The sequence below is a fragment of the Ochotona princeps genome, chromosome 3 (assembly GCF_030435755.1).
Source record: "Ochotona princeps isolate mOchPri1 chromosome 3, mOchPri1.hap1, whole genome shotgun sequence".
In the NCBI taxonomy this organism is placed as follows: Eukaryota; Metazoa; Chordata; class Mammalia; order Lagomorpha; family Ochotonidae; genus Ochotona; species Ochotona princeps.
The window spans coordinates 27,020,340-27,035,404 of NC_080834.1; the positions used below are offsets into that span (position 1 = coordinate 27,020,340).

Sequence of the window (15,065 nt, forward strand, 5' to 3'; positions counted from 1 at the left end):
ATGCTCAGGCCCCTGTGCAGAAAGGGAATCTGTGTCTGGTCTTTCAGAGACAGAGTTCCAGTTCCAAGCATGGCCATGGGGCCGGGGTGGGAGCAGGCATCCCAGGCGTCCCAGGCACCGAGGCGTCCCAGGCGTCCCAGGCGTCCCAGGCGCCCAGGCAGCCTAGAAGACAGAGGAATGGGGGCTGGCTGAGTCGCACACCAGAATGCTGAGGGTGCCCTGGGGGTGCCCTGCTTCTTTGGGTCACCGGCTGCCTGACTGCTCCATGACACCGGGTGGCTGCAGGCCCTCTGTGGTGGGACCCCTCCTCAGCCAATCCGTTTTCCTCTGGGGCATCTGCCCTCCCCACCCAGGCCCCTGGTCCCTTCTCCACGGGCATTTCGCCCTGGGCACATGGAAGGAACAACATTAACAACAAGCAAAAAAAGGAGCCAACTCTAGGCCTTTGCCAAGATCAAACACCTCACGCTGCTCACGCCCCTCATCAGCCTGGCCTGCTTCCGGGCCCTGTCCCTTCCTGTACAGGCGGTGTGGGGAGCCCAGGGTGGTGGGAGGCCTGGATGGGGGCACCTGCACTGCAGCATGGAGGTGCTGCTTGAGCCCCCAGAGCAGCTCTCCTGCCCAGCCATGAGATCTCCGACTGCTGGCCAGGGGTCTTCTCTATGTTGCCCCCTACCCCTCTCCAGCTGACCCTTGTCCCCCACTCCTCACCAATTCCTGAGTGCTAAAATCTAGAGAAACAGAATTCCTGTGGCAGTCAGGTAAAGCATCGGGACAAACACACAGCTAATCCCTTCCTGGTTATGAACCCGTGTATGCCCAGCGCCAGACACACACGTATCCACTGTCCACGTCAGCAGCCTGGCATGGCCCGGCTCCTGCTGGCGACTGGGGCAGGTGGCAGCCACGCTGTGCAGATGCCCACTCCCCTGGCCTGAGAGCCTCACTGGCCCCTCTTCTCCATGTGGGGCCTCCAAGCGGTGTCGCTGGACAAAGCATCGTAGGTGGCAGTGAGGGCAGGGATGGGCGGAGGGCACCTGTGCCCGCTGGGTAAACATAGGAGCTTATAAAAGTTCCCCTGGCAGAGTGAGCCGCACATTCTGCAGGTGTCTTCCTTGCGGCTGAGCAGGGCCATGGCGACTCGGGGCACCTGGCTCCTGGTGACACTGGTCATGGCAGGGTTCTGCGTCCTGGCACTGGCCGAGAAACCTTGTGAGTGACTGCTTGTGAGTGGCCGGGGGCGGGGGTGCCTGGAGCCTGTGCGTTCCCCCAGGGTGATGGGGGAGTGAGGCCCTGAGCCCCAGGCCAGCTTTCTTTTACCTGAAGGAAAAAAGCAGTCACGGGGGATCTGGGGACAGCAAGAGTCAAGGTGTCCTGGGGTGGTCACAGGTGTCCTGGGAGGGTGGTGGGGGGTCACAGGTGTCCTGGAGAGTCAAGGTGTCCTGGGGGGTCACAGATGTCCTGGGATGGTGGTGGGGGGTCACAGGTGTCCTGGAGGATGGAGCGTCACACTTAGGGAGATGTCGTTATAGGTGAGTCTTGCTTGATGCGTGGGGGGTAACTGTCACACAGGTGAGTTGTTGCGGGCAGGTAGCTACAAAGGCCTCCTGAGGCTAGGGATGCAGGTGGGTGTTGTGGCATCTCCTTTCCCAGCTGCTGGGGTCAGGTGGAGGAGAGGGGCCAAGGCCACGAGCGGGAAGGCCGGCCCACACAGCCCCACCACTGCCCTGGCCTCCACCTGCACCCTGTCCTTCACATGCGGCAAATACTTTCACCTGCTGCCAGGCAGTTCCTTACAGGAAGCTGGCCGGATAAGCCTTGGTGTGGCCCCGTGTGCAACACAATGTTATGAGGTCCGTGGAAGCCTGCTCCCCAAGTGGGGCTGACTGATGTCCTCCTACAGCCGCCTGCCGGTGCTCTCGGATGGACCCCGAACACAGGAAGAACTGCGGCTTCCCTGGCATCACTAGTGACCAGTGCTTTGAAAATGGCTGCTGCTTCAACTCCAGTGTGAAGGGCGTGCCCTGGTGTTACGATCCGCTCCCCGAGCAAGGTATGGGAAGTCTGGATCTTTTCTCCAAGGGTGACAGGACCCCGGAGACCACAGGAAGAACAAGAGCAGGCGGCTGACCACTGAGCTAGAGCTGGTCCAGGGCTGTTGGTCTGGAACTGGCTATGCCAGCTAGAAGGGGGTCACATAGCCCCTCTGCCCCCACCCATTTCCCTTCTGCAGAAAGGCGTGAACCTGCATCTGTGAAAATGAAAGCCCCAGGTTTAGCTGTCATTGTGTGGCTGTGGGAGGGTCGTGAGAGCACATCTGCTCGCTCTTCCTGGACGTCAAGAATGTCCATCTGGGTTAGCTCCTGGCCAAATGCATCACAGCCTTAGAATGTTCCTGAACCGTATCCCATGAATCAGTGCGTCTGCATGATCCTCCCAGGGCCCACATGGTACATCTCACTGATGAAGAGCGCCCCACCATGCTGGTTGTCACCTTTTGGGGGGACAGGCCCATGCCGACCCTGCGCTGCCTTGATCCCAAGCCATGACACCCTTCCGGGCAGCTCCCCAGACTAGGATTCCGGCATGTTCCCGGTGGGAGGCTGGAAGCAGAGACATTCCAGACACTGCTGGTGCGACCGCGGAGTCCCCTTCTTGTCCCTTTCCCTTGTCCAGAATCGGATCAGTGTGTCATGGAGGTCTCTGCACGCAAGGACTGTGGCTTCCCAGGCATCAGCTCCGAGGAGTGTGCTGAGCGCAACTGCTGCTTCTCCAACACCATTCCGCAAGTGCCCTGGTGCTTCTTCCCCCAGTCCGTACAAGGTGAGGCCCCTGGGGGCTCCAGGGCATGTTCCTGGGGGAGGGAATCAGGGCCCCTCAGGGGCCACGTAGGAGCGTGCTGCCGTGGGGGCCTGCCACCACACTGCTCGGATCTGATGTGCAGACAGCATCTCTTTCCCGGCCCCGCCCCACACTTGCACACACTGGACATTGCCCATTTTGTTGCCATGGCATCCTCCTTTTGGATACTGCCAAGTGCTCTGAGCATGGGGCCAGAGGAGAGGCCTGACCCCTCTCCCAGCACACCTGGCCACCCAGCCACCTGCCCATCCCTTGATAACCATGAATGTCTGATCCAACATACCAGCTTCCTCCAGGGTATGTCCATCCAGGGTATGTCCATCCAGGGTGTGACTCGCCCACTCTGTATGGGTCCAAGTGCCCACTCCCCACTACATGCACACCAGGCACAGCCTGAATTGTCTGAGTGACTTGTCCTGGACCCTCCAAAGGCCCACCTGGGAAATATCCCCCTTGCTGGGGGAGCTTGTCCCTGCACCTGTTCACAGCCCCGGTAGGACCAACCTGCTACCCCTCCCAGCTCAGCCCCCTGCCCTTGGAGGGGTGCCATCTGACCCTCTTACACATCTGCCTTAGACTGCCACTACTGATACCCTGTGCCGAAGACCTCGCCTGGCGCACCCAGCATCAAGACACAAGAAGGGTCACCCCTCTAGCGGCTTCCTGCCTCCCGAGCTCCTGTCCCCTCCGTCTTCTGCTTGACATTGCACCGAATAAAGAGAAGTCTTCAAAGCTGCCACACTCCACTCTGCTTTCCTTGGCACAGGGCTGGTGACGGTGGAGGGGGTGTCCATCTGTGTGAGTGCGTGTGTGCATGTGTGTCCATCTGTGTGTGCAAGTCTCTGCGCATACGCATATACCTATATAATCATGTGTGCACCCTGTGTCCCTGTGACAGACCTGGAGAGCCGCTCGTGGGCCACTCTGTTGGCAGCACAGGGAACCCAGCCTGAGGAACCCCAGCAGCTGCCAGGAATTCCAGCATTGGGGTCCCCTGCAGGGCCACACATATGCTGACCCTGGTTTCAGGAAGGAGAGGCTATGGTGGGCAATGTGGACTCCTTCACTGGGCTCCTCTCCCAGCTGGCAGCAGCCTTGCCAGGGTGCGTGCCATGGGGAAGCCCACATGGGTCTCCTCTGGGGTTCTTGCCTGGAGCTCGGGCTTGGAGGGAGGTGAGGTCCTGCCAGGTTCTTGAGAGAGGGCCTTGGGGTCTCCGCACCCTCCCTCTCTGGCTCAGGGTCCAGCAGGTGCTGAGGTCCCACGGGGTAGCTCAGGAGAGGCTTGTCTGAGTTGCCTGGGTAGGGCCCTTCAGGCAGTTTCCAAGGGTGCCCTTCCTAGGGGACCCTCCTGGCCCTCCCCATCCCTCCCCACTCTCCTGCCTCTGCCTCCTCCTCCTCTCCCCATCTCCTCCCTCCTCTGCCCTCTACCCCTTTCCACATCCTCTGCTTCCCGTCTCTCCCTCTTACCCTGTCTCCATCTCAACTCTCTCCCAGCTTCCTCCTCTACCCCTCTCCCCTGTCTCCCTCTCTGTTGGTCTCTCCTTCCTCCCCCTCCCTCCCCCGTCTCTCCCCCTCCCTCCCCCGTCTCTCCCCCTCCCTCCCCCGTCTCTCCCTCCCCTCCCCCTTGTTTCTCCCTCCCCTCCCTGTCTCTCCCCCTCCCCTCCCCCTTGTTTCTCCCTCCCCTCCCTGTCTCTCCCCCTCCCCTCCCCCGTCTCTCCCTCCCCTCCCCCTTGTTTCTCCCTCCCCTCCCCCTGTCTCCCCCTCCCCTCCCCCTCCCTCCCCCGTCTCTCCCCCTCCCTCCCCTTCCTTCTCCCCTTCTTCCACCTTCCCTCTCTTTCTCCTCTCCTTTTCCTCCTCCTCTCTCCTTTGCCCCCTTCTCCCCATCCTGCCCCGCCCCACCTGGTGGTCCTGGGCCAGGGGCTCCCCTGCTGTTCTGATCCATCTCAGGCCAGGGGCCCGTGGATCTGGAGTCGCTCAGACACACCTCTGCATCCCCTTCTTTTTGGTCCTGGAGGTGTAAGCCTGCCCGTCCCCTTCTCTCTCTAGGTATTTCCCACCAACCTCACACCTCACACTGTCCATGCGGCTCTCCCTAAAGCAGCTCATAGTCCTAGAATCCTAAATACCAGACCTTGGCCCCCAGGGGAAGCCGAGCTCAGGTGCTCATGGGCCCACCTTGGCTGTGTGGCAGGTGCCGTGTCTGATCAGCTTGCTTGGCAGCTGTAGTCCACAGGCCCTGAGAACTCGCAGCCCCTGTGACCCCTGTTTGGGACACCCACAGTGCCTGCTCTGTGGCCCCAGCTGGGCCTCCTCAGTTGGTACTGGGTGTCCACCAGGTGTCTGGGAGCCAGGGGTCTGTTTTCCTGTCCACTTGTGGATGTCACTGACTCTGACTGCTTGCTGTGGGACGCTCTGAGCCCATACACTACAAGCAGCTCAGAGGCCCACTCGTGCTGGCCCTTCTTGCTGCTGCGCCCTGCCCCTGGCCTTGGATAACTCATCCCTTGCTTGGCTATCGGTGGGCACCTGGGCTGTTCCTGTGAGTGAACCTTTTGGGCACAGTGGACATGTGGGTGAAGACCTCTTCCCCAGGGGACTGCTGGGCGGTGGGAGCAGGGTTGAGCTGTTTTCCCAAGCAGGTTTCCAGGCTGCCTTGCTACCAGCGACGGCCCAGAATGGCAGGTGCTGTCTGTCCGCACCCCACACAGCCCTGGGCTAGGGCGACTAACAAACGCCTGTGAAGGACAGCTTCATGTGGATGCAAGCCATTTCAGAATCGGTGCATGGTTGTGCACTGTGACTTTTCCTGCGGCTTCGCTGGGCAGCCTTTTGGCTGTTGTAGCGTGCGTGATGTGGGATCTCATCCCCACGTGACTGGCATTTCTCCGGTGACCAGTGGCACTGAGTATTCTGGTGGGCTTGCTTCCCACAGTCCTCGCTCAGCAGTCTGTCCACATGTTGCACACAGCATTTGAGAGACAGATCTTCTGTCCCCTTGGTCCACTCCCCAAATGGCTGCAACCGCTAGGGCTGGGCCAGCCAGTGCCGGAAGCCAGGAACTGCCACAGGCTTGGCAGGGGCCCAGGCCCTTCTTCTTTGTGAACAATATTAAATACTCTGTCTCATGTGCCCTGAAGAAGTTGTATTCTGCCAGGATTTAAGGTTTAACATACATAGATGCGTACACAGATCTGGGAGAAGGTGGATACCTACTGATGTATGAGTTCATCACTGTAAAGCAGTCTCACTGTCTATAGGAATGCCTCTGTCTTCCTCCGCACTTTCTGGCTCACTGTGAAATGAGCACCCTCTTGCCCGTGCTGCCGGCACAAAGATCCTCGCCGCAGTTCCAGCTTTGTGGAGAAGTGTGGAATCTTCCAGGCGCAGCTACACATGGGTCTGACACGCGGATCGCAGCCCCTGCTCGCAGTTTGAGTGCTTGTTACTAAGTCACGGCTGCTCCTGAGCTGTGCCTGCCATTTAGACATCCGTGGACAACTGTTAGCACCGAACGGCTGCTGGCTAAATGCCGAGGGCGAAGCCTTGAGCGCTGGCGAGGACAGCCCTGCAGATTCGTCTTGTTGTGCCGGATTTTGAAATCCCCAGATAATCATCAAGTCTGAAGTCGGAGCTAAGGCGTAAAGGTGGTTTATTCAGGTTAATTTAGGTCTCCTAGCCACCTCCCCCAGACCAGCACGGCTGGGCGGGGGAGGGGCAGCCGCAGCCAAGCCTGCTCAGGGAGGACAACAAGAGAAGGAAGCGCAAGCCAGAGAGAGAGAGAGAGAGAGAGAGAGAGAGAGAGAGAGAGAGAGAGAGAGCGAGCGAGCCCAAGCCCCCCAGCTCTTATACATTTCAGGCTATTAATTATACAGTCATGATTTAGCAGGCTTCTATTGGTGGGTTTGAAGCAAGCAACTTTCAAAAAGTACAAATCGCTGAGCTATGGGGCGGTGGATCTTATCCAACACCAGGTACCTCCTTCCTGAGGAGTGGTCTGCCTACGTGACCTGCCACGTGTCCTGCCGGGTGTCACGTAGACTGTCAGGCCTGGAGTTCACACAGCCCCCAGCCAAGCCATTAAGGCAGAATCACAAAAGGCAGAAAACATCCTGGTTCTTCAGTCTTGGGTTCTCCTAACCCTGACAGCTGCGGGGCGGGCTGGCTGGAAAGGCTTAGGAAGCACAGCCAAGACTCTCCAAATATCAAAAACAAAAGTTAGAATCGGGGTCCGGTGCAATGGCTCAATTGGCTGATCATCCCCCTGCTAGTGCTGGAATCCCATATGGGCACTGTTTTGTATCCTGGCTCTCCACTTCCCATCCAGCTCCCTGCTTGTGGCCTGGGAAGGCAGTCAAGGACGGCCCAAAGCCTTGGGACCCTACATCTGTGTGGGAGACCCAGAAGAGGCTCCTGGCTCCTGGCTTCGAACTGATGCAGCACTGGTCATTGTAGCCATTTGGAGAGTGAATCAACAGATGGAAGATTTTTTCTCCCTGTCTCTCTTTCTCTCTTTAAATCTGCCTTTCCAATAAAAATAAATAAATCTCTTAAGAAGTTAGAATCAATGCAGCAGTTCCAGAGATGACGGGCCTGTGAGTGAAGCAGTGGACGTCCTGTGCGTAGGAAGTCACTTTGCCCATATCATGTGATTCGCAATAAACAGCTTCTTAAAGGGATGTGGAGTTGGTTTGGGATTGTTTGCTGTTTACCCTGTTGGAAGGTGTTCACCGTGGAAAAAGCCATGGGCCACACGGGCTCCCGGCTCACTCGCTCGTCGCTCGTCACTCAGGAGCCTGGGCATGAAGCCCAGCGTCAGTGATGAAGCCCTGGTGCCTCTGAACTTCACGGCTGGATCATGATTCAGATAACCCCCTTCTTGTGGCAAATCCAGCCAAGTGCACGGCATGCCCTGTCTTCCTGCCAGACTCACTCACCGCTTCATCAGGGGCCAGAGAAGGGAGCTGAGAAGCCACGGGCCAGCCTGCTCCCTTTGGGTGCGCAGTGTGCTGGAAGCTCTGGCAGCATCCCACCACGTCCCCAACCACGACGGCCTTTGCTCTCCTCCTCCATCCAGCCCACATCCGGGCACACCTGCTGCAGAGACTGCCACCCGCCTGCAGATAAGGCGCTGGGGATCTGAGTGGCACCCGAGCAGTGCCCGCCCACACCCAGGGGCTCGGCAGCAGGGTGGGGCCGCGCATGTCTCAGGCCTGACCACGAGTACACGAGCTCCCTGGGCCAGAAGGTGCACTAGGTGGGACTCAGGGCAGTGGAAGCCGTGTGCGCGAAGGCCGTACCCCGCCCCCCCCCCCCGTGTGCCTCTCCCCAGGTTGCCCTGTCATCGCTGCCTCTGGACCCGGGTGTGGGGCAGCCCTGTCAACCTCCCAGCCCCCCAGTGCACCCCCTTGGCATGAGGATTGTCTGGAGTTACATGTGCTGAGGCAGCACTGAAGGCGGAGAGGCGTGCCCACTCAGCACATCCTCCTTCCTTCCCCTTGGCGGGCAGTGGCAACCGGAGGTCCTGCACAAATGGCCCAGATAAGATAACCTGTCTCATTAACTCTCCTCTGATTCACCAGTGCTAGTGGGCCACATCCTGTTCATTTATCTTGTTATCTCTCCACCACAGGTTGCCTTGCAAAACGCTCAGGGCTCCCCATCTGACCATGGCTATGAGTCATCCCTTCTGCCTGCCACGACCTCTAGGCACATAAACATTAAAATAGTGGGGCCCCTGGCTTACTGGCATATCCCACTAATCGTTTGCTTGGGGTGTCAGCATTCCATATGGATGCCAGTTTGAGTCCTGGCTGCTCCATTTCTGAGCCAGCTTCTCGCTAATGCGCCTAGGAAAGCAGCAGAGGATGGCCTAAAGCCTTGGTCCCCTGTGCCTGCGTAGAATGGAGACCCAGAATAAGCTCCTGGCTTCTTGCTTTGGTCTGGCCAGCCCGGGTTGTAGAGGCCATTTGAGGAGTGAGCCAGCAGATAGACGATCTCCCCACCTTTCTTTCTGTGTAACTTTGTGAAATAAAATAAAGTTTATAGATCTAAAAATAAATAACAAAAATGTAGTTGCCTTTCTCCCATTAGTCTTCCTCTTCCCTGGGGTCAGTTGCAGACCCCAGTTTCAGCATGTAGGAGGGATGGGGACGCATGTCCCTCCCCACTACGGAGGAGGGGGAGACCCGGGTGCTGGCCACCCCGGCTGTCTGCCGCCTGGAACCACAGAACCCGCCCCACGCCTGGAAGCTGTCCCTGGCGCACCTCTTCGCCTTTCTCAACCCCAGGCAACTAACCCACGAGGCATTTTTTTTGGCACACTCCGTTTCCTCTCCATGAGTCTCGGCTCACACTGCTCCCCCCAACTCAAGATTCAGGAAGACCCCCTCACACACACACACTCAGAATCCCTTTTGCCTTGAGATGCCTGTGTTAGGAGTGTGACGTGCAGGCCCCAACACCCACACTGTCTCGGTGAGCTGACGCTGCGGGGGGCTCCCTTCCCGTAAGGACACTCTGCAGGAGCTGGGTCAGCTGGGACGCTCACCTGGCTCACACCCAGCTGTCGTGTGGTGCCTTAGCTTCACCCAGCAGCGCGTCCGGGCGGCCAGCAGGGAGGCATTGCCCTCCACATGGAAGTCTCCCTCAGCCCATGCTGAGCCATGCAGTGTAAAGCGGTCAAGGGCAGCTGGTGGCTGGGGTCAGCTCACATCCCTTCTGCAGCCTGGATGACCTGAGATGTTTTGGGGTTTTGTGATTGAACAGAAAGCTTGAATAAAAACAGTGTCAAATGTTTAAGGTCTCCAACATCTTTTATGCACCACATATTCTTCTCTGGGACTATAGGATCTTTGCCACTGAAAAGAGAGATAACCTTTTAAGAAAGAGGAAGCTGCAGAATGTAAGAAGCACTTTCTGTCCCAGGATGAGGCAGAGGGAAGCCCTGGGGGGATGCAGGAGGGGATTCCAGAGGGCAGCGAGCCCTGCCAGCCCCGGCGGGAGCATGGGCACCGGCTGGAGGGTCTGCCTGCAGAAGACCCTGAGGGAAATCAGCCCAGTTTGGGTTTGAATAAAGAATAAACACTTAGGAGACAAACCAAGCAACAAAATAACCAAGATCATTATTAACCTGGGAATGGGGAACAGAAATTATGCAAGATAAGAAAAGTAATCCTTAGGCTCAGTTGCAAATAGCAGGAGTTACAGGAACATTGATCTAAGGGCTGGCCCTGCAGGTGAAACTGCCGCATGTGGCATCGGCATCCCATAGAGTCCTCCCCATGGCTCCTCCCCGTGGCTCCTCCCCATGGCTCCTCCCCGTGGCTCCTCCCCGTGGCTGCTCTTCCCATCTAGCTCCCTGGGAAAGCAGCAGAGGATGGTCCAAGTGCATTGGTCCTGTACCCATGTGGGAGACCCAGAAGAAGCTTCTGGCTCCTAGTTTTGGACTGACTCAGCTCTGGCTGATGTTGCCATTTGGGGAATGAACCAGCAAATGGAAGATCTCTCTCTCTCTCTCTCTCTCCTCTGTAACTTTGTCTTTCCAATAATCAATGCTTTTTAAACAGTGATTGACTAACCAAAATGCCTTCCTAACCAAGCCTGCGAGCCAGCTGTGTGGCGCTTGTTGATGGCTACAGTGCAGACCCCAGGCGTAGAAGCCATTTCTCCACACACTGTCCACATGGGCTGCCAGCAGTGCCAACTGAGGCAGGTGAGGTGGCCCTTTGTCTTTCAGGGAGGTCAAGTTTCCGGGCATGTTATTGTTGGCTGCTGCATTTGTCCTTACCAGGAAGGCCCTACCGTGTGCGTGCGTGTGCGTGTGCGTGTGTGTGTGTGAACCATCTTGTTGGACATCTCCTTGTTGGTTTGCAGGGTCTGAAGATTCCCACAGCCATCCTCTGTTGAATCTGTGGATTTCAACTATCTTCTCATCCTAGGCTTGAGTTTGTACTCAGTGTCACGACTTCAAGAAAAAAGATTTATTTATTTAAAAGGAGCAGTTACAATGAAAGAGGGAGAGAAAGACAAAGAGCCCTTTCGTGTGCTGGTTCGCTCCCCCAGTGGCCACAACGGCCGGAGCTGGGGCGGTCCAGAGCGGGGGCTTCTCCCCAGGCTCCCATGTGGGTGCAGGAGCCCAAGAGGTTGGGTCATCCTCCGCCACTTTCCCAGGCACATTAGCAGGGAGCTGGATCAGACGTGGAGCAGCTGGGACTCGAAGTGGCACCCATATGGGATGCCAACACTACAGGCACCGGCTTAATGTGCAACACCACCGTGCCGGCACCCACTGTCACATCTTGGTGTACAGATACTTTGCATTTCAACTGAGTCAGGCTTATCAACCGAGCCTTTATGATTTGTGCTATTTTAGAAAATCCCAAGAAATATACAAAATAACAATGCTACAGGAAACAAGCCTATCGTGTTTATGTAAGCAACGAACAGTTCAAAATAAAAATGATTGTGAATGAGTAATGATCATTTTACTTCTTCCTCTTGCCTTGTTGCAATCGCCAGAGCATCTAGTACGGCGGTGGGAGGTGGGAGAGCAGGATTGTTTTGACTTGTTGGTCTGAAGCTTAGGGGAGGAGGCTCAGTGATGCCAACATACGTTAGGACTTGCTGTAGGCCAAAGATCTTTATTAACTTAAAAACGTTCCCTTTAGGGGCCAGCGTTGTGGTGGAGTTGATGAAGCCTCCGCCTGCAACACTCACATTCCATAGGGGTCCAGGTTAGAATCCTGGCTACTCCACTTCTGACCCTGTGCCCTGCTAACGCTCTGGGGAGAGCAGTGGAGGATGGGCCAAGTGCCTGGGCCCCTGCACACATGTGGGAGACCCTGACGGAGTTCCAGGCTCCTGGCTTTGGTGTGGTCCAGCCCTGGCAGATGTAGCCATTTAAGAAGTAGAGGAGAGGACAAAAATCTGTCTCTCCTCTCTCTGTAACTCTGCCTTTCAAATAAATGAACAAAAATAAATCTTAAAGAGCATATTCCCTTTGATTCCCAGTGTGCGGAGGATTCTTACCTGCCGTGGGTGTGGATTCTGTTAAATGCCTCTAATGCCACGGTTGAACCATGCCTCTAATGCCACGGTTGAACCATGCCTCCAATGCCATGGTTGAACCATGCCTCTAATGCCATGGTTGAACCGCTGCTACATTCCTGCTCCCGTGAATGTGTGATGCACAGGTGGGTTTGATGTCCAGCTTCCATGTCTGTCTGAGAGGAAGTCCCATTATGATGCGGGACTGTCTTCCTGTGCTCCGGCCAGCAGAGCCAGTAACGTGGACAGGGAGAGGGTCTGGGGATGAAGCACCTACAGCAGACCAGTGATGGTGGAAGTCTCCACAAAGCCTCCCTTTATTACTCCTTTTATACTCTTTCCCCCAAGCCCTTTAACGGAACAATAGGATGCCAATGAGTCCGATTAGACCAGGTGCTTTTAGCCACAAGCCCATTTCCTGTTACTGCTCAGCTTAATGAAGTGCTAATCAACTCCTTAGCCCACAACATTGCTGTTGGCTGGGTTTGACTGGCTGAGCATTATAGGATCCAGGATTGTGACTCACAAGATGTGAAAACTGTTGACAAGACGTTAAGTTTTTGCAGCTTCGTAAGATGAGCTGGAAAGTAGTCCCGCCCTTCCCCATCTCATTGCTTCTGAGTTTGTGGAAGGAAGAGCATTGAATTTTCAAAAATGGTTATTTATTTTTATTTGAAAGGCAGAGTTAATCAGAGAGAGAGAAAGAATCTTCCATCCATTGGTTCACTCCCCAAATGGTTGCAGGTCAAAGTTGGGCTGGTCTGAAGCCAGGAGCCAAGGAGCTTCTCCCAGGTTTCCCACACCGTGCAGGGTCCCAAAGCACTGGGCCGTCCTCTGCTGCTTTTCCAGGTCACAGCAGGAAGCTGGAAGGGAAGTGGAGCAGCTGGGACTCCAACTGGTGCCCATATGGTATGCCAGCACTGCAGGTGGAGATTCAGTGTACTGTGCCATGGTGCCAGCCTAAAACTGCTGTTTCCCTGCCCCCCCTTTTTTGTTTAAACTGGAGATTAAGCCACAGCGCCTAGTGAGATGCATCTTCAAGCAAAAGCCAGGAAGGTGAGGCTTTCACATCCTTGCTCCTCTTCTGAGCATCACTTCCAGGACCACTCGGTGTCGTTTTCTTGGCTGTTGTGTTTTTAGCTCTCATGTCATGCAGCCACTGCTTTCTCAAGAAGACGGACGCTTGGCAGAAGCCAGTGGCTTTCTACGTTGCCCGTGGGCGCTTTACAGCTTCTCGTTTCGCCTTGAGCCTTGGATCCATCTGGAAGTTTGTTGCCAGGCTGTTGGGATGTGGAAGTAGACTTACCTTGGCCCAGCACGGCCACCGCGGGTCCCTGGAGGGGTTGCCCTTGTTCCCCCTTCCTGGGTTGCCACCTGATGTGCCCTTTGACACCTCCGGTCTCTGGCCTTGACGTCTGAACCTGAGCTCAGACGAGGCATGCAGCTGAGAGTACTGCTACTCCTCCCGTCCTGCTCCGGCACAAGGGGAATATGATGGAGACAGCAAGAAACGGCAGATGCCACATTTCAAGAAGTGATGGCAGGCCATGAAGCATGCAGCTGCCTTGCCTGGGAACTGTCAGGTGCTTCAGTTACACTGCAAGTGTGAAAAAGCTTCACGGGGAGAGATTTTGGAAGCAAACAGAGTGAGGAAGTTTCCAGGGCGAGCTGCTGTGGGGCTGCAAGTCCTTTCTGGATCACCATGCCCCAGGTGGGGTTCACTTGCTGCTCGCTGGTCTTAGTCCAGGGAGGCAGGACCACCAATCGAGCCTTGTGTCCTGCCCCCTCCTCCTCCCTCCTGAAACGGAATCACTGTGGCTGGGCCCGGTTTCTGACTGCTGGGAGCCCTGACTTGTGACCCGGTGTTCTGGGGAAAGGATGGCTGTGCAGACCTGGACCCCTGGACTGGTGGCTTTGTTCCCAGAGCCCACACTGCCTTCCTGGCTCATCCCGCAGATACAGCTGCTACCCGGGAAGAGGTAGGGGTTGTGAGCTGCCCTCCCGGCACGTGTCTGGGGCAGTTGTGTTCACACCTGTCACCCAGGCCTTTAGACAGTCTGAGAGTGTTTTCGTTTTGACAGTACCCCTCCTACCCTCCTGCCTCTCTACTGGGGTCCCCTGGACTGTGAGCCCAGCCCTCCAGCCCCAGCAGGAGGGTGCAGACCCATACCTCCCGCCAGCCAGGGCTGTCTTAGCCTCCCCCCTGATGCAGGACGTTGCAGTTAAGGATCCTGTGAGAGACATCCAGCAAACACGTGGTGACGGAGAGTCATGTGGGTCCAGGGGGGCAGGTGGAGGCTGGGGAGCAGTGGGGAGCCAGGACTCACAGGAGGTGCTGATAGGCTCATGGGGTGCCAGGCCAGGGTGGGGCGGGTCTGGGTGCCCCAGCTGAGGGACACGCTCCCTGGCCTGCCTCTTTATCAGGTGGTGGCATCTCCCTGTGTCTCTTCTCTCCTTTCGGGATGCTGGTCAGACTGGCTTTGTGCTGCTTAACTGACGTCCCCCAGCACCCAGAGACAAACAAGGTCACGCTCTGGGGTTCTGGGAAGGCCATGAATTCTGAAGAACCGGAAATCACTGGATGATGATGGCGTGGTTCTTCAGAGAAGATGTGCGATGCCCGAGCGTGGCAGCGACTTGCCGCATGTGACTATGGGAGGACCTGGTCCGCTGGGTTCCTCTACGCTGTCCAGGGCTCTAGTACTCAGCTGGCCACAGCCCTGGCTTTCAGGAGCAGCAGGTGTGCACCTCAGGTCTGGCAAAAGAGAGCCTTAAGGGGGACTGGTGCTGTGGCATAGCACATAAAGCTGCAGCCTGTGATGCCAGCACTCCATATAGATACTGGTTTGAGTCCCAGTTACTACACTTCCTGTCAAACTCCCTGCTAATGCACCTGGGAACGTGATGGAGGAAGCCCCAAGTCCCTGGACCACTGCACCCTCATGGGAGATCCAGAAGAAACTCCTGGCTTTGTCCTGCCCAGTCTTGACTATTATGCGTATTTGGGGAGTTGCTGGGGTCCGTGCAGTAGGTGTGGATGACATGAAGGTGTGAAGAGAACAGCTCCCCTGTTTGGCAGGGCCCGGGGGAGCTTCCAGCTGTTTGGCAAGGCCTGGCGGATGTCTCTCTGACCACCTTGACGCTGCTTCACCCCCTGG

General features: G+C 56.6%; 1 protein-coding gene across 1 annotated transcript; it reads left to right on the top strand.

Annotated features, from left to right (window-relative positions):
• The first annotated feature begins 998 nt into the window (after window positions 1-998).
• On the top strand, window positions 999-3,508 carry TFF2 (trefoil factor 2). The gene is made up of 4 exons (XM_058661218.1): window positions 999-1,212; window positions 1,904-2,053; window positions 2,677-2,823; window positions 3,439-3,508. The coding sequence occupies exons 1-4, from the start codon at window positions 1,134-1,136 to the stop codon at window positions 3,450-3,452; spliced, it is 390 nt and encodes a 129-aa protein (XP_058517201.1). The 5' UTR covers window positions 999-1,133; the 3' UTR covers window positions 3,453-3,508.
• Window positions 3,509-15,065: the final 11,557 nt, after the last annotated feature.